General features: G+C 39.2%; 1 protein-coding gene across 1 annotated transcript; it reads right to left on the bottom strand.

Annotated features, from left to right (window-relative positions):
- Positions 1-16,377: 16,377 nt before the first annotated feature.
- Positions 16,378-20,358, bottom strand: LOC121377533 (keratin, type I cytoskeletal 10-like). Its single transcript, XM_041505565.1, has 3 exons — positions 19,541-20,358; positions 18,092-18,163; positions 16,378-17,298 (listed from the first exon to the last, which is right to left on the bottom strand). The coding sequence occupies exons 1-3, from the start codon at positions 19,755-19,757 to the stop codon at positions 16,787-16,789; spliced, it is 801 nt and encodes a 266-aa protein (XP_041361499.1). The 5' UTR covers positions 19,758-20,358; the 3' UTR covers positions 16,378-16,786.
- Positions 20,359-23,495: the final 3,137 nt, after the last annotated feature.

Below are 23,495 nucleotides of genomic sequence, written 5' to 3'. Positions count from 1 at the left end.
GTAGAGCGCTCGCCTTAGGTACAAGCGTCGCAGGATCAACCACCTCAGTGGTAGTTCAATCGGTAGAGCGCTCGCCTTAGGTACAAGCGTCGCAGGATCAAACTACCTCAGTGGTAGTTCATTTGTAGAGCACTCACCTTAGATACATGCGTCGCAGGATCAAACTACCTCAATGGTAGTTCAATCGGTAGACCACTCACCTTAGATACTTGCGTCACAGGATCAAACTACCCCAGTGGCCCCATTGTCTGATTCTTGCAGTGGCATGTGCTGTCCTGCCTGTGGGAAGTCCATACAAAACCCGTTATTCATGATCAAGACCGTATCTCTGCACAATACAGAGTCGAATGGGAATTTGGCAAACTAGTGGTTGATTCCACGAATCTGCCTAGTGCCTCGTCTATAGGAGGACAGCCACTCATGGGGAGATCCTTTTTGGACAATATCTTTTCTGCACCTCTCAAATGGGACTGCCACTCCCAGACTAGTAATAGAAAAATGTAGCGGGTTTTCCATGAGCGAAAAATTACCAAATATTTGACATCTAATAGCCGATGATTGATAAATCCATTTGTTCTAGTTGTGTAATTAAACAAAAGAAAGTTTATCTTTTAGGCCATCCGCTATGATATAGGTTAAAGCCATTTTATATGTGACGTCGACAAGCAACTAAAGATAAAGACTATCGAAGAATGTCGTGTGCAGCTGGCCTCGGTGGTGTAGTGGTTAAGCCATCGGACATAAGGCTGGTAGGTACAGGGTTCGCAGCCCGGTACCGGCTCCCACCCAGAGTGAGTTTTAACAACTCAGTGGGTAGGTGTAAGACCACCGCACCCTCTTCTCTCTCACTAGCAACTAACAACTAACCTATTGTCCTGAAAAGACAGCCCAGATAGCTGAGGTGTGTTCCCAGGACAGCGTGCTTGAACCTTAATTGGATATACGCCCGAAAATAAGTTAAAAAAGAAAAGAAAGTCACGCGCAACAAAGTTTGTTTTGTTTAATGACACCATTCTAGCACATTGGTTAATTAATCATCTGCTATTCAATGTCAAACATGTAGTAATCTTTACATAATTATAGTCTTAAAGAGGAAAACTGCTATATTTTTCCATTAGTTGCAAGGGATCTGTCATTTGCACCATACCAGAGACAGGATAGCAAATATCACGACCTTTGATATAACAGACACAGTGTACTGGCTGGAACAAGAAATAGCCCAACTGGCCCACTAATGGGGGTCGATCGCAGATTGACCGCGCATCAGGCGGGCGATTTATCACGGGGCTACATCAAGCCTCGTCGTGTGCAGCAAGAAATGTACTGATTTAATTGATGAAATAGTTTTAAAAAAATACTCGAGATTGCATCTTTAAAATATCTTGAGGATGGCGTGGGGTCCGATTGGGGTAATATATATATATATATATATATATATATATATATATATATATATATATATATATATATATATATATATATATATCTGTCTCTCTCTGTGTGTGTCTCTCTCTCTCTGAAAGAGATACCCATGTGATATTTATTGTCTCTTCACATGAGAAATGCTGTCAATTCTTATAATTAACGTTAGACGCACAATTTAACAAAAAGTATATTTTAATAATTTAGTTCAGCCTTAAATATGTTTAGAATATTGTTTGTGTAAACTTCATTGATATATGTGTGGCGTAGGAATGCAAAGTTTCATTAGCTGAATACAGTAGCCACAACATGATGTCATTTTGCTAAATGGCGTCATTTGGTATGCGGCTTTATTTCCGCGGTCTCTTTCATGTCTTGTCTAGTTATTTTGGAAGTCATTCTGTGAGATTTTTCTTCATTGATGTGCGGTGTAATAAATACAATATTATACTCGTTCCCGTGTGAGACTGTTTATATTGCAACTCGTATGTTTTTAAACGGGTCTCACAAGGGAACTCGTTTAGTACTCTCTCTCTCTCTCTCTCTCTCTCTCTCTCTCTCTCTCTCTCTCTCTCTCTCTCTCTCTCTCTCTCTATATATATATATATATATATATATATATATATATATATATATATATATATATATACACACACACTCTGTCAAAAAAAGAAACGCATAGGCGAAATATTCATGAAATTATCTCTTTAATACAAAGTGGCATACTTTCGTTATTTATCACAGTAAAATTTGACATGTGTATGTGACAATGTTCTTGCTATGGACTGACAGGAGTGGAGGCGTTTTCGTCATCAAACAGCGTCGTACGGGGGCGCTGAAATCAATACCTTGTGTGGCCACCAGCAGCAGCAATCACTGCATGACATCTTGGCATAGATTAAATGAGTATCTGAATCCGGGCACGTGAAATCCTAGCCCATTCTTCTGCAGTGCATGTGACAGTTGCGGAAGCGTCTGAGGCTCTGGGTCACGCTGGCGTACACGTCTGTCCAGTTCGTCCAATAGATTTTCAATGCGGTTGAGATCTGGCGATCTTGATGGCCATGGCAGCACATTAATGTTCTCATTCTGTAGGAAATCCATTGTTACACGTGCCGTATGCGGTCTGACATTATCCTGCTGAAAGAGTTCTCTCTGTCGATCCAAAATGAGAAGCATGTGACAGCGAAGAATATCATCCCGGTAGCGTACAGCTGTCATGTTGCCTTGTATGAACACAAGTTCACTTCTGCCGGTGTATGAGATGGCTCCCCACATCATGACACTCCCTCCACCGAATCTGTCAACTTGGGCGACGCAGTTGTTGGCAAAACGTTCATTGCGGCGTCTGTAAACACGTTGTCGTCAATCACGTCGCTGTAGAAGGAAACGTGACTCGTCGCTGAACCATACTCGCCGCCAGTTTCCCAAGTTCCAGCCCTGTGCATTCGTGCACCAGCGAAAACGTAAATGTCGATGTTGACGTCGCAGGACGGGGCCAACATACGGTCTCCTAGCCCGTAAACCAGCTTCTCGAAGTCGGTTCCGAATGGTTTGTGCAGACACCCTTCTCAAACCAGGTATGCGTCCAGCAGTGTTCGTTGCTGTGGCAGTTCGATGACGCAAGTGCAGAACTTGGATGTAGCGATATTTTGCTGCAGTTGTTATGCGAGGTCTTCAACTTCTGGGCCGGTCTACAGCTAACTGAAACTGCTGGTACCTGTCCCAGAGACGTAAAATGGTGCTCTGATAGACGTTCATGTGGAGTGCGACTGCTGACTGCGATTCACCTAACTGGGGGCAGCCTATTGCAATATTTCGATTCGGCAGGCTTAGTCTTGGCATCTTATAACTCGTCTACGTCGAAATGGAAATGAGGCATTATTGCAGCTTTAAATACCCATCACTACCCCAATCTTTTCCCCGCGTTTCACGTGCATTCGCCAAAATCTGACAATTTCACGCTGATTTCCTGCAATTGTCACACAACGTGCGTTAAATTTATTTATGGTGCATTTGGCATGCTGTCCCATTCCAGGAACATTAACAAACATGGTCATTTAGCAACAATGTACAAAAAAGATATTTTGTAAAATTAAACACTTTTCTTCTTTCCCTATCACCTATGCGTTTCTTTTTTTGACAGAGTATATATATATATATATATATATATATATATATATTCCTCAGAAATATAGGGTAACATTGTGCATACAGAGTTCACTGGGTCTGAATGCACTGATTTGAAAGATAATATTATGCTGAATAAGAATTCTATAATTATATCAAACACATGTTCAAAATACAGGCTAGTATATTTCTTGATATAATTCATAACATACAGTAAACCTTCGAAAATAAATATATTATTTTTGAAAATCAAAATACCTTTGTCAAATGTTCTTGTATATGTGTATGTTTGTTTATTTTTAATTATTGATTTAAACAAAATAAACATTTAATATGTATATGTACGCGTACATGTATATATATATATATATATATATATATATATATATATATATATATATATATATATATATATGTATATACTTAGAGACAGAGAAAGACAGAGTTAGACAAAGAGATTATATTTGGGTAACCAACCCCCCCCCCCCCCCCCCCCCCCCCCCCTCGTCCTGCCGCGTTATTTTTGGCTAGATTGGACTAGGTAACAGACTGTAAATATGTTCAGATCGGACAAGGATTCAGAATGAGATATTGCTGAGTGTAATAGATCGTGGCTTTAAAACTCATTGTTTTGATTGGTTTCTCATTCCAACCATTCATCCTTGATTGGTATATATATAACAAGGCCTTTCGAAGGAAATAATTTGCTGTCATGGCGTGCGCTACAACAGCTTGCTCTGAATGTGCACGTAAAACCCTATGACATGACATGACAAGGAAATAAAACAAAGGAACAGCCAATACTATTCGGTCATGTGATTTATCGAGAAAAAGAAAGCGGAACAAAATATTTCAACCATCTCGATCCGAACAAACGATTTCACTTTTAAAGCTTAGCCAGTTACAGCCCGTTTGCGTCAAAAGGGAACCGCTTATGGTTACACACCACTATTAATTAATCCACGCAGGTCAAAACAATTTTTATGTCAGAAAATATTCTGTGAAAAAAAAAAGCTCTATAGAGAGGGTCATGTGTCTACTAATTTTAGGGACTGCTCTCAACTGACAAGTACCGTGTAAACAAATCAACATACTAGTAGGTCGACCACGAAAGTTTTCAGTTAGCAGCCTTCATGCCTGAGCACCGCCTCGTGTTTCTGTTATACACTATACCACTTGTACAGTTGTTATCAGTCAGTACACACTATAACAAGTAACTTCAAAGCAATGGGCTATTTACATACAAGAGAGGTCAACCTACGTGTACTCATCAAAGATTTCAAAAAGCATATCAGAATTTTGTAGTATTGTTTTATTATGAGGAACTATTTCCTAAACCGGACTATATTAAAACAAATAACGACTCGAACACTGGTGGTCTGGTGCTTTACTTGACATGCACCTCTATGATGAATAACTCTAAGATTCATACCAAAACATGTTATGAAGTTCTAAACCAATACCAACTAGCAAAACAGTGTTTAAACCCCCCACCCCCCCCACCCCCACCCCCCAATCTTAGGATAAATAAAAAGGTTTCTTTACAAATTTTCATCAAATAACATAGGTTAAATCTCAGTGTAAATAAAAGAGTGTTATTTTATTATTTAAAATGTTCATCTAATTGCATATGTTAAATACCAGTGTAAATAAAAATGTTTTTTAAAATTATTTTAATGTTCATCAAAATGCATAGGTTAAATATCAATGTAAATAAAAATGTGTTATTTTATTATTTTAATTTTCGTCAAATTGCATAGGTTATATTTCCTTTTTTGATACATAGGTGAGACAACTTATGATACAACCAGTTAAAGCTCATGCAATTCTGCCATTACAGTAGTATCAGCCATACGTTTATTAACGCCGGCGTTCACGAAACGTTTTTGTCGCTAGTAAACCAAACGATAGCTAAAGTCTTTGAAAAATTACTCACGGTGAACAAATATGGCTACCGTACTTTACGATTTTGGTTTTGCACACAAAACTTTTAAACATTTTCAGCATTTCCACACTGGAACTAATTAATTATGCTCTGGAAAAAAAAAAATGTATATCGTTATTGGAATTAAGCAAAATATATGTCATTATATCGGCAAATAATTTCTTGATAATATTTTCACTGTTGTTACCGTGGTAACCGTTTAAAGTCGCAGACGCTAGTTTTAACAATCAAAAATGGACACTAAGTTTGGTTAATCTACAAACGTATAACACATCTGGGTAAAGTTAAACAACCGAGAGAAACAATATATTTCTGTGACGTTGAACCGCAAGGAATGATTGTTTAACGACACCCCAGCACAAAAATGCACACCAGCATTGGGTGTTAAAACGGAGAAATACCCTCAAAATAGACCAGGGCTCGTTTCCACAAACGTTACATCTCAGAGGTACATGCGTTTTTAAAATATGAAAAAGAAGTTATTTGTGGTATTCGAAACACAGATTGACTAGAATTTCCACTGTACGGAAATAGATAAAATAAACAATAAAATCTAAATGCTATTTGATTTCAGCATAAAAAACGGCTCTAATAGTGAAAAACACGTTGTAGTGTTTAAAAACTAGGGTCTGTCACTTTAACAAAAAGAAACTATGAAACGGGCCGATTTTCTATGTCTGGGTTTCGTAACACCGGGTTATATCAAAACCTAGGTTTAACACTGGTTTACGGAAAAACTTAACCAAGACCTACACCCGTGGTTCATTTCACATGCGTGTGTTTTACCCGTGTTTACAAAACCACGCTTTTTGCATGGGTTACCCACAGATTTGGAAAGGGACATAAGCGAGGAATAGCTTACACTTCATCACTTTGTAGTTGAAACTCGTTATCGGTATATTATTAGCATTCGCGTTCGAGATGGGAGATTAGAAAGAAAGAAAGAAATATTTTCTTTAACGACGCACTCAACACATTTTATTTACGGTTATATGGCGTCAGACATATGGTTAAGGACCACACAGATTTTGAGAGGAAACCCGCTGTCGCCACTTCATGGGCTACTCTTTCCGATTAGCAGCAAGGGATCTTTTATTTGCGCTTCCCACAGGCAGGATAGCACAAACCATGGCCTTTGTTTAACCACTGGTCGGTGCAAGTGGTTTACACCTACCCATTGAGCCTTGCGGAGCACTCACTCAGGGTTTGGAGTCGGTATCTGGATTAAAATCCCATGCCTCGACTGAGATCCGAACCCAGTACCTACCAGCCTGTTGACCGATGGTCTAACTACGATGCCACCGAGGCAGGTAGATGGGGGATTAGCTACCTCCTAAAATGATGGACATATTTGGGCAAAATAAGCTGGCCTAAAAACATTTCACCGTGTATTTCCATCATTTTACTCACAATATTAATTATATAGTCCATGTCAAATGTTTACAGAACCCTACAGGTAGTACTAAACCAAATAACTTCCGGCTGGGTCAAAGTTGGAGGTGCACCCAACTTTTGATAGAGAAGTGAACACCACAAGTCCTGTGATTGGTTATAAATGTGAGTGTGTTGGTTGTAAAAAATAATAGTTCATCTGGGTAAAAAAAAAAGTGCAATTTTATTTTATCTAGTACCAATGTGTCAAGTAGCCTTGTGCTTGAAACATGTATGGGGTACCTGTAAAAAAAAGTACTCAAATTTTGTGCGAAACTAGGGTAGTCATAGACGCTACGAGTTATCTCAAAAACGAGCAGCTTGACCCACATTTTTTTCTGATTCACTTTAAGTGTAAGGGGTGGTAGTATTTATATCCGTGGCATTTATGTCGGTTGATACGTTGCAGGTAGGAGTTTTAGCCACATATGTTACTATTGTCGTCTATGGGATTTGATTTGGTAGTATACACCCTACATAGTTGATGGTAATAATGAAAATATGAATGAACGTTCTGTTATTGGCATTTACCTTTAATTCTAACATAATATTTAAAAAAAAAGAGAAAAAAGATGGGACGCGTACGCCTGAGGGCACCGATACAACGTGTGGTCAATTTTCAAAACCTGTGGGCCTATATCGCCTTGTTTCCCCTTTATTATGACGAGACAAACACGAAAGTAAGTCATTATAAGACTGCAGTCTATGATAGACGTTTATTGCTTTGGTAACCGATCAACTTCCAGTACTAGTACTTCCCGTTTTCGTGCAGTTCATACATAATGAAGAAATTTTTTATTTTTTACTAATTTAGTAAATGAATATATTTATTACCCCAGTGACCACTCATAACGGGGAAAATATGTTCCATATTTTCTCAATGAGAAATATTCTGCAGTGATGTGATGTACAATATTACTGGATGATCTGAAGCTTACAAACCAATGACTTTGTCGGTACTAAATATAACATCATCATGATTTGGCAAACACACAAAATGACGTCATATACTTTGATGAGTTTGTGTTTGTAGCCTACTGGAAAGTATTCCCCCAAAAGAAACACAACAAGGCTGGGAAGGGTTCGAGGGTTTATTCTCTCGATCACACCATACGCGTGGTTATATACATCATGAAAAGAATATATGAAGTTCAGCAAACACAAACTGAAACTTTCAAACACTTGTTATGAAGTCATTGTTCACATCACTGTCACAAATACACAAAAGTATTTCCGTTCCTCCACTGTCCCTGTGTCCGTGGAAACAGGATGTGACGTCCGATGGTCAGGCGATGTGTCCCATTCATCAGTGTCCGAGAGAGCCTCGAGTCCCTACGTCGGCTCCATTGTAGCCTACTGGAAAGTATTCCCCCAAAAGAAACACAACAAGGCTGGGAAGGGTTCGAGGGTTTATTCTCTCGATCACACCATACGCGTGGTTCTTCGCTGTGGGCGATGAACTGTATAGGATGATAACACTATTACATGTACGTGGGCTTCATCCTGTAAGTGCCAAAAGGAAGTCTGAAGATAACGAAAGGCTCAGGAAAAGGAAAAGGCAACTGCAAGTCGTAAGTATGTAACGTGTTGTGTCACTGTCCACACTCAGCGCTGCACGGACCTGACTCACGACCACGTGACACCAAATACACATAACCATTGGATAGAATCAACCAATGGCTCGTCCCTAGCCAGTATGGCCAGAAACAACCATAAAAGGCTTTGTCTAATGCACCAATACGATATTCTCAATGCAGATTGAGAATATCCTATAATAAAATAAATTGAATCCTAAAATAAATATTAATAGTAATAGATCAAATATGTTATTTATATACAAACGGCCAAATATTTAGTCCCCGTTACATGTTCACGACTGTTTTAATGTTAAATTTACAACAAAATGTCATTTTAAGGCAAACCATTATTTATATTTTTAGCAAAATAACGATAATTTTTGTTTTTGAAAATTATCTGTGAACGTGATTAAAATGCAAAGTTATAGCAATACCCAGAACAGTGTGTAAAGTGGTTTACATTGTTTCTATAGCCTTACATGTACGTGCATGTACGCCTAAAATAAAGGCGTTTAGAAAAAAACATAGTTGGGGTAATAAATAGAATAGCAAACTCGGTACCAGTTGTTATCAAATTTATGTTCCGAGTGAAATACTTTTCATTTGTCACTTGCTAAAGCTCGCGACAACTAAAAATTATTTCATTCGGGATATAAATTTGATAATAACTGGTATTTCATTTATTATCCTCTATATATCTCAGGTGCTTTGTTGTTCGTTCGCCTCGGACATGGTGAAGGGGTGGATCTAATTATACAGTCGTGCTAAAAAAGAGGGCAAAAGGGCATCTGTGTAAAGGGAGAGGGGGTTCGACCCCGCCCCCCCCCCTAGCCCCACCCTGTATTCGCTTCTGTAGGGCTTCAAATGATCTCTAAAATACGTTCACATTTCATGGCTCTGCAATACTGACTTAAAACACAATTTTGCTGCCGAAATTATCCATGAAGAAAAATTACATTGAGCAAACCCAGCGAAAAACCACCTCAAGGGCAGGTTTAAACAAGCAATACAATTATATCACAGTGTTAAACTAGGATTACTGAAAACCAGACACGTGAAATGCACAGTAAACATGAACCAAGGTTTAACCTAGGTTTAAACCATATGTTAAACGAAACCCACCGATAACCTAGACATATGAAATCGGCCGAAACTTTATTTTATGCATTACATTTTATAAGGATGCATTTTTGTTTTTGAAACGTACCGATCGTTTCAAGACTTTACTCGAGCTGTCAGAGGATTATTTGAGAATAATACGAAGTCAAGGATTTTGTTATTTTGGTCACCCATTTTGAAAAATGTTTGCATGATAAAATACCGTTGCACAGGCCAAGAAAACGCGCACTGCGAATGTTTGCTTTCGAAACATAAGGCTGGGTACTGCATTATTTAGTATTATTATCCTGTTCAATTATTTAGACCCAAAGTTTTTTGCAAATGTTACGTTTATTTCCTATTCGATATTTGTTTTCTTTGCATTTACATGAAAACAAACCCAAACCCTGGTATATCAAAGGCCGTGGTATGTGCTATCCTGTCTGTGGGATGGTGCATATAAAAGATCCTTTGCTACTAATGGAAAAATTAAGCTGGTTACCTCTTTAAGACTATATAACATATATCAAAAAACGTTTGTTTTGTATAACGACACCACTGGAGCACATTGATTTATTAAGCATCGGCTATTGGGTGGTAAACATTTGGTGTCTTTGACATAAATTCTCATGGGCCGAATTTATCAAGCCCGTCTTTTTTTTAAAGCAGGTGTTTTATCATTGTAAATGTATGTAGTTACAAGCGGCGTGTAAGACATAAACAGGTTTTATTTTATTATTATTATTATTATCAATTTTTTTTTTTTTTTTTTTTTTTTTTTTTTTTTGCGTGCAAAAAAAGCGGAATTCCGCCGAAAGGTGTCTAACTTTCATTCTTGATTCGGCGCTATAGTCAGGATAACACATACCATAGCCTTTGATATACAAGTCGAGGTGCACTGGCTAGAACGAGAAATAGTCCAGCGGGCCCACTGATGGGGATCGATCCTAGACCGACCGCGCATCAGACGATCGCTTTACCGCTGGTCTGCATTCACGTCCTACTAACAACAACGTCAACTGATAAACTCAATAACGGTCGTCAAACGCTAAAAGATTCAGGTTATCATTTGTAGATCGCCTAGAATGTAGGATACAGAGCGGAGAGGGCAAACCGTTGTGTATATACATATTTATATATTTATTTAACGGCGCTCTCAATACACTTTGACATATGGTTATATGGCGTCGGACATTTGGAATTAAACAAAGAAATCTTTCTTTCCTTTCCTGGATTTAGACATCAAAAAATTAATTATCAGATGGACATTAAAGGATCTATCCTGAGGTTTTAGCCATTTTAAAGTATGAGAGAGAGAGAGAGAGAGAGAGAGAGAGAGAGAGAGAGAGAGAGAGAGAGAGAGAGAGAGAGAGAGAGAGAGAGAGAGAGACACACACACACACACAGACAGACAGAGAGAGAGAGAGAGAGAGAGAGAGAGAGAGAGAGAGAGAGAGAGAGAGAGAGAGAGAGAGAGAGAGAGAGAGACAGACACAGAGAGAGAGAGAGAGAGAGAGAGAGAGAGAGAGAGAGAGAGAGAGAGAGAGAGAGAGAGAGAGAGAGAGAGAGAGAGAGATCCCTGAATGTGAGGTTAACTATACGTCACAGTGTAATTGATTTCCACAGTGTTGTTTTTTATTGGACGTATTACATTGGTGACCTGGGCTACGTTCAGCCAGACCATGCAGTAAAACGTCTGCTAGACTGGTTTATGCGCTTCACAGTAAACCAAATGACCACATCGGGAACCAATCAACTAGTTCTCGAACGTTATCGAAACGTTTGCTGGCTGAACTTGGGGATCACCTAGGAGCAGCCAGTCGTATGTCTTGAAATTGTTAACACACGTATGTGCGTAAACAACACGTGTGTTATCAAAAATAACGCACGATGTTCTCACCAACGGGTGTTCAAGAAACCAATATAACTAAGCTTATTTATTCATTTATGTGCCCGTGTCTCTGCGTGTGCCGTTCCTCATCGTGACGCAGGGGTGGCAACATCCTTATGAGTTTCAGTGAGATTGGCAAATACAGCACATATTGCTATCTCTTTGAAATTTTAAAAACATTTTCCATAAGCATCTGTGGAGGAAGGAAATGTTTTATTTAACGACGCACTCAACACATTTTATTTACGGTTATATGACGTCAGACATATGGTTACGGACCACAGAGATATTGAGGGAGGAAACCCGCTGTCGCCACTTCATGGGTTACTCTTTTCGATTAGCAGCAAGGGATCTTTTATATTCACCATCCCATAGAAAGGATAACACATACCACGGCCTTTGATGGTAAGCATCAATGATGGTTTCAAATATGTGTTTTGTTTTATGCAATATTGGTTTGTTTATCACAGCTCCAAACACTTTTCCATTGTTTAACAACAACGTTTATTTCAGTCTTTTTGAAGATTTTATTTTTTGGTATTTAATGTTAATATGACGGGGCGGGACGTAGCCCACTGGTACAGCGTTCGCTCGATGCGCGGTCGGTGTGGGATCGATCCCCGTCGGTGGGCCCATTGGGTTATTTCTGGTTCCAGCCAGTGCACCACGACTGGTATATCAAAGGCCGTGGTATATACTACCCTGTCTGTGGGATGGTGCATATAAAATATCCCTTGCTGCTAATCGGAAAGAGTAGCCCATGAAGTGGCAACAGCGGGTTTCCTCTCAATATCTGTGTGGTCCTTAACCATATGTCTGACGCCATGTAACCGTAAATAAAATGTGTTGAGTGTTTCGTTAAATAAAACATTTCTTTCTTTTAATGTTAATATGTTCCATTGTGTCTTTTAGAAATATAACTCTTTCACTGATGTATACACTATTTTTATTAATAATTTTAGAATTTTAAATAGCTATCGATAATTTAGTTTGACACCTAAGAACCGATGTGGTTTTTTATGCTGGGGTGCCGTTAAATATTAATTAAATAACCTTGGGGATTTTCCTCTGTAATTTTCCACTCCCCCGTTGACTGTTTCTCATTATGCAGAGACCCCCACTCAAGACGTGTCTGAACACGTTCTGAAATGACTCATGGCCAACGCCGTATATAGACACGTTTCAAACCTTTCCCCCGACATCTGGTAAAACCCCTGGAATTTTCGACTCCCCGTTGACTGGTTCTCCTTAATCAACCCACACCTGTCAAATCCATCTTGCCATCTTAACGACTTCCACACCATCTGTTTCCTGTACATCAAACGGCTGTCACAGTTAAATAAACACCCCATCATTCGACACCACTCTAGGGGTCATTAACGACTTCCGCACCATCTGTTTCCTGTACATCAAAGGACCCCCGACGGTTAACACACCCATCAATCTTACCAACATCCGGTGTTTCCTGACACAGAGGTCAGGTTCCCACAGCTGTCCAAGTCATTAACCCGGTAGCGTCCCCACGCTTAAAGGTCAGCCAGCTGCACGACCCCGAGGTGCACTGAACGTCATTAGGCCACGCCCCCACGCTTAGAGGTCAGCCAATCAGAAGAAGCCACGTCCTTAGAGGTCAACCAATCAGAGCGCAGGACAGGTCACGTGACCTAGCTCATTTGCATATTTTGGTACCCAAGTGCCACCTCTACTACTGCTGTCACTTGTTTGTTTGTTTGTTGTTGTTTCCTTTGATGGGGTTTTTTATTTTTTATTACAGAATGGAATGGGCTGCAATAATATTGTTCAAGTAAAAATTGCATATCTCACTAATGGCAAGCATTGCCTACTAGCATTTAATGAACTGTTTAACGTCAAGTGCATATTTCGGTGGATCCATTCAATTGATTGATTTTTTCTCTCGTTCCAACCAGTGCACCGCAGCTGGCCAAAGGCCGTGGTATGTGCTTTCCTGTCTGTGGGAAAGTGCATATAAAAGACCCTTGCTTCATTAGGAAACATGTAGCGGGTTCCAGCTGATAAATATGTGTTTATTATTACCAAATGTTTTACATCCAATACCAATTATTAATTAATCAATGTGCTCTACTGGTGTTGTTAAACAAAAACAAATTTTAACGTTCATGCATTGATACGGTAAACAGGGTTGAAAATTAGTTGTCGCCCGGTCGCCCGTGGCGAATTTATTGGCTAAGGGCGACTTAGAATTATACAAAGATAGTCCATTGGATGACCATCGATTTTAGGGTTTGGCCAGTATGGTAGTAGTTAAAAAACCCACACTGATACTGAATCGAATGTGACAAAACACACTACAAATCTGGCAGCAGAAGACAGAACATGTTCTATATTTTGACAGCGCCAAAAATAATGAATAAAGATAAAATTCATATAAAAACATATTAATTTATTAAGTTTGAAACCCATATCATTTCAAATAACATTTTATTGGGGGGAAAACATCAATGTAAATTAAAACAAAAAGGTTAACTTTTTTTATGACACATGTTTTAAGGCAATTGATGGAACATCCAAGGTATTCTGAATGACAAAACCGCAATACATGATCAGGGCCGTATCTCTGCACAAAGCAGAGTTTAATGGGGATTTAGCAAAATAGTGGATGATTCCATGGATCTCTATCTAGTGCCTCGTCTGTAGGAGAACAGCCGCTCCCGGAGAAATCATTTACTGGGGATTTTACCCCGCTTGCATCGCCACAAAGTTTATCCATCCCTCTTGCATCGCCATAAAGAGGACTGCCACTCCCAGATTAGTTTACTAAAGAACGCGCAATTCTACCTCTACTCTCTTTGTACTACATTAAATTTTACTTCAGACAATGTAGGTCAATCTGCATACATTGGCTGTTCTACCATTTTGTCTTTACCCCCGTATTAAAAATGAGATTTGATATGTATCGTCTTCAGTTGGGGGGGGATATTCGGAGACGGAACTGCTGCCCGAGTCACGAACAGGAGCGCGGCAAAACCGAGAAGGGATAATTTAATGGTATTTTGTAAAGTAACATTTTTATTTATACTGGATTTCGTTTTTTTTTTTTTTTCAGTTGGTATGAGTTTAAAACTTAATAACATGTTTTTATATGGATTTTAACTTTATTATCATGAAGTTAAACGGGCTTAACCATATGTCCGACGCTATATAATCGAAAATAAAATGTGTTGAGAGCGTCGTTAAATAAAAAAAAAAATTCCTTCTTCCTTCAAGGTTCCTCCACCAACTGACTTGTCGTCCATATTAGCGACAGTGTCCTCTAGCCGTGCTCTATACTTGAACCACAGCTAGAGAACACCCGAGCTATGTCCTTGTATGTCCCGATTTGTTTTTGGTAATCACAGCCCCCACTTCCTCACCGCCAACCTCTCATCCCGCATGCGTTGTTTTAACTAGGTTAGACCGGACAACGGACTGTACAATCGAACATGAGATATTGCTAAGTGTAACTGGTCGTAGGATCAATATTCCACGCTTGATTTTTTCTCATTCCAACCATTTCAGGGGGCGGGACGTATGCGTTGTTTTAACTAGGTTAGACCGGACAACGGACTGTACAATCGAACATGAGATATTGCTAAGTGTAACTGGTCGTAGGATCAATATTCATCGTTTGATTTTTTCTCATTCCAACCATTTTAGGGGGCGGGACGTATGCGTTGTTTTAACTAGGTTAGACCGGACAACGGACTGGATAATCGAACATGAGATATTGCTAAGTGTAACTGGTCGTAGGATCAATATTCCACGTTTGATTTTTTCTCATTCCAACCATTTCAGGGGGCGGGACATATGCGTTGTTTTAACTAGGTTATACCGGACAACGGACTGTACAATCGAACATGAGATATTGCTAAGTGTAACTGGTCATAGGATCAATATTCCACGCTTGATTTTTTCTCATTCCAACCATTTCAGGGGGCGGGACGTAGCTCAGTGGTACAGCGCTCGCCTGATGCGCGATCGATCTAAGATCGATCCCCGTCGGTGGGCCCATTGAGCTATTTCTCGTTCCAGCCAGTGCTCAACAACTGGTGTAACAAAGGCCGTGGTATGTACTATCCTGTCTGTGGGATGGTGGATATAAAAAATCCTTTGCTGGTAATCGAAAAAAGGCGACAGCGGGTTTCGTTATTCAATATCTGTATGGTCCTTAACCATATGTCCGACGCCATATCACCGTAAATAAAATGTGTTGAGTGCGTCGTTAAATAAATCATTTCCTTTCCTTTCCAACCATTGCTCCACGACTAGTATATACCAAGGTCGTGAACTAGCATGTCCACAGGCCTCGGTGGTGTAGTTTTTAATCCACCGGACTTCAGGCTGAAAGGTACTGGGTTCACCTCCTGGTACCGGTACCCAGAGCGAGTTTCACGGCTCAACTGGTAGGTGTAAGGCCAATACACTGACTTCTCTCTCACTAACCACTAACACTTGAATTCGGTCTGTTTGGAAGGCCCCACCTCACCCCAACCATATCCAGAACCACCACCATCACGTCTATAGTTATTGTCATCTTCCTTTCATTCAGTTCAACTTATTTTCGTGCTTATATCCAATTAAAGTTCAAGCACGCTGTTCTGGGCACACACCTCAGCTGTCTGGGCTGTCTGTCCAGGACAGTGGGTCAGTAGCAGGGCTGCGAACCCTGTACCTACCAACCTACCACGACACCACTAAGGCCGATTGTCATTTTCATCGGCCATATGGTTTATCGGGGAAAAAAGCACAACAACTTTGCCGCACTCATCCCGACCAATCGATTACATTTCTATAGCTTAGCCTGTTATATGATTGTACTCATACACGTCTTATTGCAATGATAAAATAGAACAGAAACTCAGTTATTAATACGAACAAACATTTATTTCTTGAATTTCTGATCAGTAACACGGCAAATGACACATGCAATTAACAATAACGCTCCTGAATTATTAGGGTAGAGAACAGTATATATTATTATCACTTCTATAAATGAAACAACAGATGAAAACAAAAACAAAAACAACTAAATAGAACCCCACGATGATATCTTGAATACGATAGTAATATGTTATTTTGTAAATATATTTTTTTTTAATTTAATCAAATACTAAACGTGTCATTTTTAAAAAAACCACTCACACAAAAACATTCACAAAAACAAAAACAAAACCGCCCGACAACAAAACGAAATGGTCCGTTCTGGATGTTGCCCCTGCATATAAAACATCTCCAGTACTGCACCCCAGCGTTATCACCAGTGTCATGTGTCAACTATAGCGGAGATCTTAAGACATATCGTGTGTCTCGTTTACCCCACCAAGATCTCCCACCTGATGGTCGACTACCCCCCTTGCGACCCCCGCTGCTGTGACCCCCACCTGATAACCCCACTGACGAGCTCCAACCGCCTTTACCATGGTCGAGTGATGCGCCAACAGGTCCGGCTTTTACCCCCACACCTTTGGTCCACCCGCCTTTTTGGCTCCACCCCACGTGGGCATCTGTACCATACCCACTAGCTCCAACACCAAGCCCAGCTGATCCTCCAAACCCATTCTTTCTGTCGTAACTGAGACTGCCTGATCCCTGGAGCCCAGCACCGAGAGTTCCCCCTAGACTCCCGCCGGTAAGCCGCCCTTTGTGCTTGGTGAACGACCCGCTAACACTAGCAGCTCCTAGTGGAATGTTTAAGCCATAGGTCTTGCTTCCATCGCTATTCTGTATTATACTCAACTGTCGTTCTGTAAGTTCTCTTAGTTCAGAAATTTCTGGCTCTCCATCACCTGTTAAGGAATAAAAAAACACGATTTCTTTCGTTCTTGTGAAAACATACACGTACACATGTAGTGACAATTATCTCCGATGGACATAGTCTGTTGTATAGTCTTATATTTCCCCATAGATCTGCTCGTTTTAACGAGCTTTAGGTCACAGTTATCTTCCCATTTGGTTGACCAAAATCCGGATATATATCCGCGCAAGTAGTCTGCTGTTTAACTGTGATTATGTCATGGTAGACAGCTTTGAAGTGACAACTATTAGACTGAAGTTAACAGGGGAGAGCATGTAGTTTGCAAACATTTTAACTTGTTGACATAGAATACTTTTTGTTGTTAATTCCGGCCATGCAAAATTAGTGGTTGTGTTTGTTTAAATTAGTATCCTGGGAGAAAGAGCTGGACAAAATGGGTTATCCTTTTCAGGGTATGTTGCTCTCAGGCAGGCAAAGGTGCATAAACATGCATGGGCCTACTGATATTAATAAAAAATACTATAGTCACTAAAGCTATATACAAACATAATATGTATATAGTAAATAATTGTGATCTGTGGCCAATGGGACGATTATGGTTTGAACGTCTAAAACGTAACGATAGTCACCAGTGTTTTCTCTCTATAGGTGTGAGATATGTGTCAAATGCATCAGTATTTTTAATAATGTGTATAGACCGCTTATCATTACTCATACATGACAGCAGGTTTGTCGTCTGCAACGCGGTCCAAATATCCGGAATTTTTACAAATTCGGTAACACCCCCCAAACATAATAAGGGACCATAACTATCAACAACTTACCGTCAAGGTGATGATGAAGAATTTCAAGATGGCGCTTAACATGTTCAATCTCACGGAGGATGTGTTCGTGGGCTGAAAACAGGAAGATGTGAATGAACGGACACAGAAACAGACGGACGGACACATAGACAAATGAAAAACTAAACTAACGAATGCATGTTTAACAATATCCCAGCGTGAACAAATGACTAGTAAGTCTCAAATCTGGCGAATAATAAATAACAACATGGCAGTATTTGTTTGTTTGTTTGGGGTGTTTTTTCCATTATTTATTTATTTATTCAATGATTATCTGTTATTTCTTTTACGTTCATTGAGGTACATGAAAAAATCCCACACATATTTTTTTATCCGCAAACTGTTTGACTTGGCTAATTTATTTTTTATTTGATTTTTTAGAACCCACATGAATGTAAAAAAAATAATAGACAATCCTTATAATTAAATTTGAAACATACTTACTAATAATAACACTAAAAGGTTTAAAAAAATTAAAATTTAATTTTTAACTTTTAAATGTTTTTTTTTCTTATACAACCTTACGGGAACATCAACCAAACGAGTTAAGTGATATAAACTAAAATCGATTATGGGTAATAAATAGGATATTAAACTCGCTACCATTTTGTATCATGTTTATGTCCCTCGTGAAATACTTTTCATTGTCACTCGCTAAAGCTCGTGACACTGAAATTTATTTCATTCGGGACATAAACATGTTACGAAATGGAAACTCGTTTAATATCCTTTAAGTACGTCATCAGATATGACGTTCACTGATAACGTAAGTTTTACCTTTATTGAGAAACGAACAAACTCCCGCTGCTACGGCTGGACCAATGGGATGACGTTCATTTGTAATGAATGTAACAGAAATATAATTATTTAATAATGTGTTTGTTTGTTTGTTTATTTATTCATTTATTTATTTATTAAGACAGTACCTAAATCATTTTGCATACCCCTCCATTTGAAAATCGAATTAATATTATAGTCACCACCCCACCCCTTCCTGCAAATTGCTGGTATCTTCCAAGGCATATGAATATTGCTCTTCGAATCTATGAAATTCTGTGTATCACCACCTGGTACAGATTTATTAATTTGTTTTGTTTAACGACACCACTAGAACACATTGATTCATAATATCATCGGCTATTGGATGTGAAACATTTGGTTATTTTGACATATATTATAGTTTAGAGAGGAAACCCGCCACACGTTTTCCATTAGTGACAAGGGATCTTTTATATACACCATCCCACAAACAGGATAGCACATACCACACCAGTCGTGGTGTACTAGCTAGAAAGAGAAATAGGCCAATGAACTCACCGACGGGGATCCATCCTAGACCGACCGCGCATCAAGCGAGCATTTTACCAGTGGGCTACGTCCCGCCGCCAGGTGTATTGTATTTTAGGATGATGACTTATTACTGAATCTTACCCACAGCTCTTTTGACGTATCTCTGGACATCCTGAAGGACACTGCGCAAGTCGTCTTCAGTCACGTGACTCAAGTGAACATCGGCACTGTCGTCTGCACGCTCGTCTTCCTTTATGACGTCATCATCAGTTGGCTCCAGATATTCGGAGACCGGGACTGCTGCCTGAGCCACGAACAGGAGCGCGGCAAAACCGAGAAGCGACGCTTTCACGAACATGGTTCTGCGATGGAGGTCTTCGGGGTGATGCAAGCGAATCGCAGTCTGTCTTTTATTGACTGTTGCGTGATGTCGTACGTCCTTTTTACAACCGATGGTAATCAGAAATCGTGATCAAACATCCTTTTCTCTCAAAATAGGCGTCATGTAACTATCCAATGGGAACGTATTCTGCAAACAAGGACATCACGTGGGTGGGCCATGCATCCTGGAGCTCGTGATATTATCGGTGAACAGGACATAGCTGAGATGAAGAGCACTCGATCACCCTCGGTGGACCCTATAGCTAGCTTCAGGATATTGAGTGTCCTCTAACCTCTAGTGAAGTTTAAAGGGAGTAATTTTGTGCTCCCCTTAGCAAGTTAATTTTACCAGGACCATCGGTGCCACAAATACAGATATCAAGAATTGGTTTCTGCAATCGTTTTAAGACCGAGTATTCAAACCTGTGTCACGTTCAGTGTAATGATGAATATCAAAACTGGCAGCTGACAATGAACGCCATTGCTTTAGGACGAGACGAATATATGAAAAGATGACCTAAATTTTCAGTTTTTATCGTTTTACTTTTTAATTTATTTTGATGAAAGTACTGCGAGTTTAGTGTTCAGCATCATCTATGCAATAGTCCAGTAGCCAAGTAGGCATTTTTTCCCTAACCTTGCAAAAATACCCCCAAAGCAGGTTATTTCTGATTTTGGTAGGGGAAGTAGTGTACAATCAGAATCTGAACGATGCCCAGCTGGCATCTTTGAGCGTTTTGAGTTTTTCAAGATGGCGGCCGCCGTAACCCGAAAGACTAAAACACTCGTATGTTCGCATGTTTAAGTTGGATTTTCTATTCTAATACATCTTTTTCAATATTTCTGTAGTCAATAAATCCATCTAGAGACGTTACAATTGGAGTCCACTTAGTGCCTCAAATGATAGATATTGGCAAATGTATGTCCAAAATGGCCACGTTGTATGAAAGAATCCCCATAATCTACTCCCGGCCAACGCATAGGCGTACGACCTCCCATTTTTGTGGGGGGGGGGGGGGGGGGGGGGGGGGGGGAGGGGGGGGACGATTCGAGGGGGGCAGGCTGGCTTTTGCCCAAATTAAACAAAAATGCTCGAATCTGGATAACAACATTTATCCATATTACATTACTACAAAACGGCTATATAAGGTTGCAAACGAACCACTACACATTTTCCAATGTATTACAACTAATTTTGTGGGTAGAGTGATGGAAATACATGGTAAAAAGGTCTCAAGTTAGCACATTTTACCCGAATATCTGTATCAGGTTTGCCCGAATTTGAGGTTTTACTACAGCACTAGGGGGGCAGTCCCCCAACCCCAGAGCGTATGCTTATGGACCAACGTATATACACATGATTAATCTTTTAACGATTATTAGCTCACACCCGTGGAGATACCGCCACGAGCAGTTTCACAACTTGTTACCATAGTAAATATCCGGTTAGAGAATTACATAACACCTAAACGAGCATGCGCAGTTTTAATTATCACGTGTGTGAAAATCACCCAGTCACACAATTTAAAAAAAAAAATCGATAGTATATTTAAATGCCACATTGACACAACTTTCATAATTTTGTACAGAGTGGACTGAAAAAGATGTCTTCGAATTGACGATTCTCTTTTTTGCTGCGATTCTATTCGTGGCGCGTGCTGTCCCGGTTGCTGAAGAATTTGAGGCAGACGTCATAGAGGAAGCTGAACGCGCAGACGACAATAATGTCGACTTGAGTGATTTGACCGAGGAGGACTTCCGTGATATCGTGCAGCATGTCCAGGAAAATCTGAGACGAGCAGTCGGTAAGTTACGAGTTCAAATTAAGTTCGGTTCTGTAACGAGTGTTCCAATGTCTTAGATGTGTGGAAAAAATCTGAACGGTGAACAATTCGATAAACAAACAGTTATGTTAGGAATCATAAACAGCAAAAATACACATAATACTAGTGGCTAATTGGCTCATTATTAATGTAAAATATTACATATATAGAAGTAAAATGCAAAAGCAAAAACAAAATATAATGTATATGCTCTTTTAATTTGTTTTTAAAAGATAAAATTCAAATTGAAAAATATATATACTGTATAAAAACTGTCAATTCAAAGAATATGATGAATATTTGGCACCTTGGTCCAGATTCTCAGAAACAAGGCAGACGAATATATTGTCGGTAAGTGTAAAGTTCTGAATGTTTTTTGTTCAGTTTTGTTTTGTCCTTTCTATTTTTCATATAAAAGTGGAGCGGGACGTACCACAGTGGTGCTCTAGTGATGTAGTTAGACAAAATAAACTTTATATAGAAGTGGTTAGAGCAATGCATGTGAATTAGTGTAAAGTTCCATTCTGTTCTGTTCTGTATTGATCCGTGCTGTTCGGTCTGTTTTTGATACAGAAGTGATCAGAGCAATGGCTGTGTACTAGAGTAAAGTTCCATTCGGTTCGGTTTAGATCCGTGCCGTGCTGTCTGCGTTTCATACAAAAGTGGTTAGAGCAGTCGATAAGTATATTGGCAGATAAAATTCTGTTCTGTTTCGCCATTGTTGTACAACAGACTGGATTTGCTGAATTTATCGACGAAAGATTACATGTCGGCACTGAAATCCGATTTTGTACACTGCAACCTTAATGACACGTTGACAGGTTTGTTGTCAGGAGGACCAAAGTTACTGTAGCAATTACTCCACGCTGTTGTTGAATGTCTACCAATATTTATGCTTTATGGAGAGTTAGGGAGAACGCCTGTCGAGTTAACTATATATAGAAGAATGGTATGTTATTGGGCGCGACTGATATCAGAAAAACAATCAAAATTGTCTACTCTTTTATACAAAATTATGTTAAATGACCACCTTATAACGGAACTAACTATAACTGGATTAATACTGTTAAAACACACTGAATAACTTGGGAATGGGTGATATCTGGATAAGACAATCTTTCATATCAGTAAATTGTCTCTCACAACAAATTAAACAAAGACAATGCGATCAGTATTTACAAAGATTGAAAAATAACATATCACTGTCATCGAGAGGCAACACTTACCGATTATACAAAGAACAACTATATTTCGAAAGCTATATCAATAAACTACCAGAAAAACTGTGGACAACACTCTTAAAATTTAGAACGTCTAACCATTACCTACCCGTTGAAATTGGACGTTGGAATAATATACTCGTAGCAGATAGAATTTGCACATTATGTAATGTAATGGACATTGGCGACGAGTTCCATTATCTTTTTATTTGCCATTTTTTCCCCATAATTCAAGAGTCCAGTTGCTACACCCATATTATTATACGCGACCAAGTACTTATAAATTTAGAGAACTAATGGAGAATAAACGAATTAGTTCCCTAAAGAAATTATCATATTTCATAAATATAATAACTAATGAATTCAAACGCCCTTGACTACAAACACCATCAAAACCAAACATATTTAACAAAATACTATCATTATCCACTGCACCATATAGAAGTTTAACAATCTATAAGTTTATAAGTTTATAAGTACTTGGATACCCGTATATCTGTATTAAATATCTGTACTATTACATAATATATTGATTTGTGTGATTGTATGTGTTTGTGTATGTGTTTGTGAATGTATTGTAATTAATGTATTTACTGTCAACCATCTTGTCACGTGTATATAACAAAATGTTTATGTATATATTCCTCCTATGCCGTTGTGTAACGGCCCGAG

The sequence above is a fragment of the Gigantopelta aegis genome, chromosome 7 (assembly GCF_016097555.1).
Source record: "Gigantopelta aegis isolate Gae_Host chromosome 7, Gae_host_genome, whole genome shotgun sequence".
NCBI lineage: Eukaryota > Metazoa > Mollusca > Gastropoda > Neomphalida > Peltospiridae > Gigantopelta > Gigantopelta aegis.
Note: the sequence above shows the minus strand (reverse complement) of the source record. Positions and strands in the feature narration are given on the sequence as shown.

Excerpts from the sequence above, each read along its gene's own strand:
- LOC121377533 (XM_041505565.1), bottom strand. The coding sequence starts at position 19,757 with ATGTTCGTGAAAGCGTCGCTTCTCGGTTTTGCCGCGCTCCTGTTCGTG. Across the intron at positions 18,164-19,540 it reads ATACGTCAAAAGAGCTGTGG|CCCACGAACACATCCTCCGT; the intron begins GTAAGATTCAGT and ends TCCTGTTTTCAG. Across the intron at positions 17,299-18,091 it reads TCTTCATCATCACCTTGACG|GTGATGGAGAGCCAGAAATT; the intron begins GTAAGTTGTTGA and ends ATTCCTTAACAG.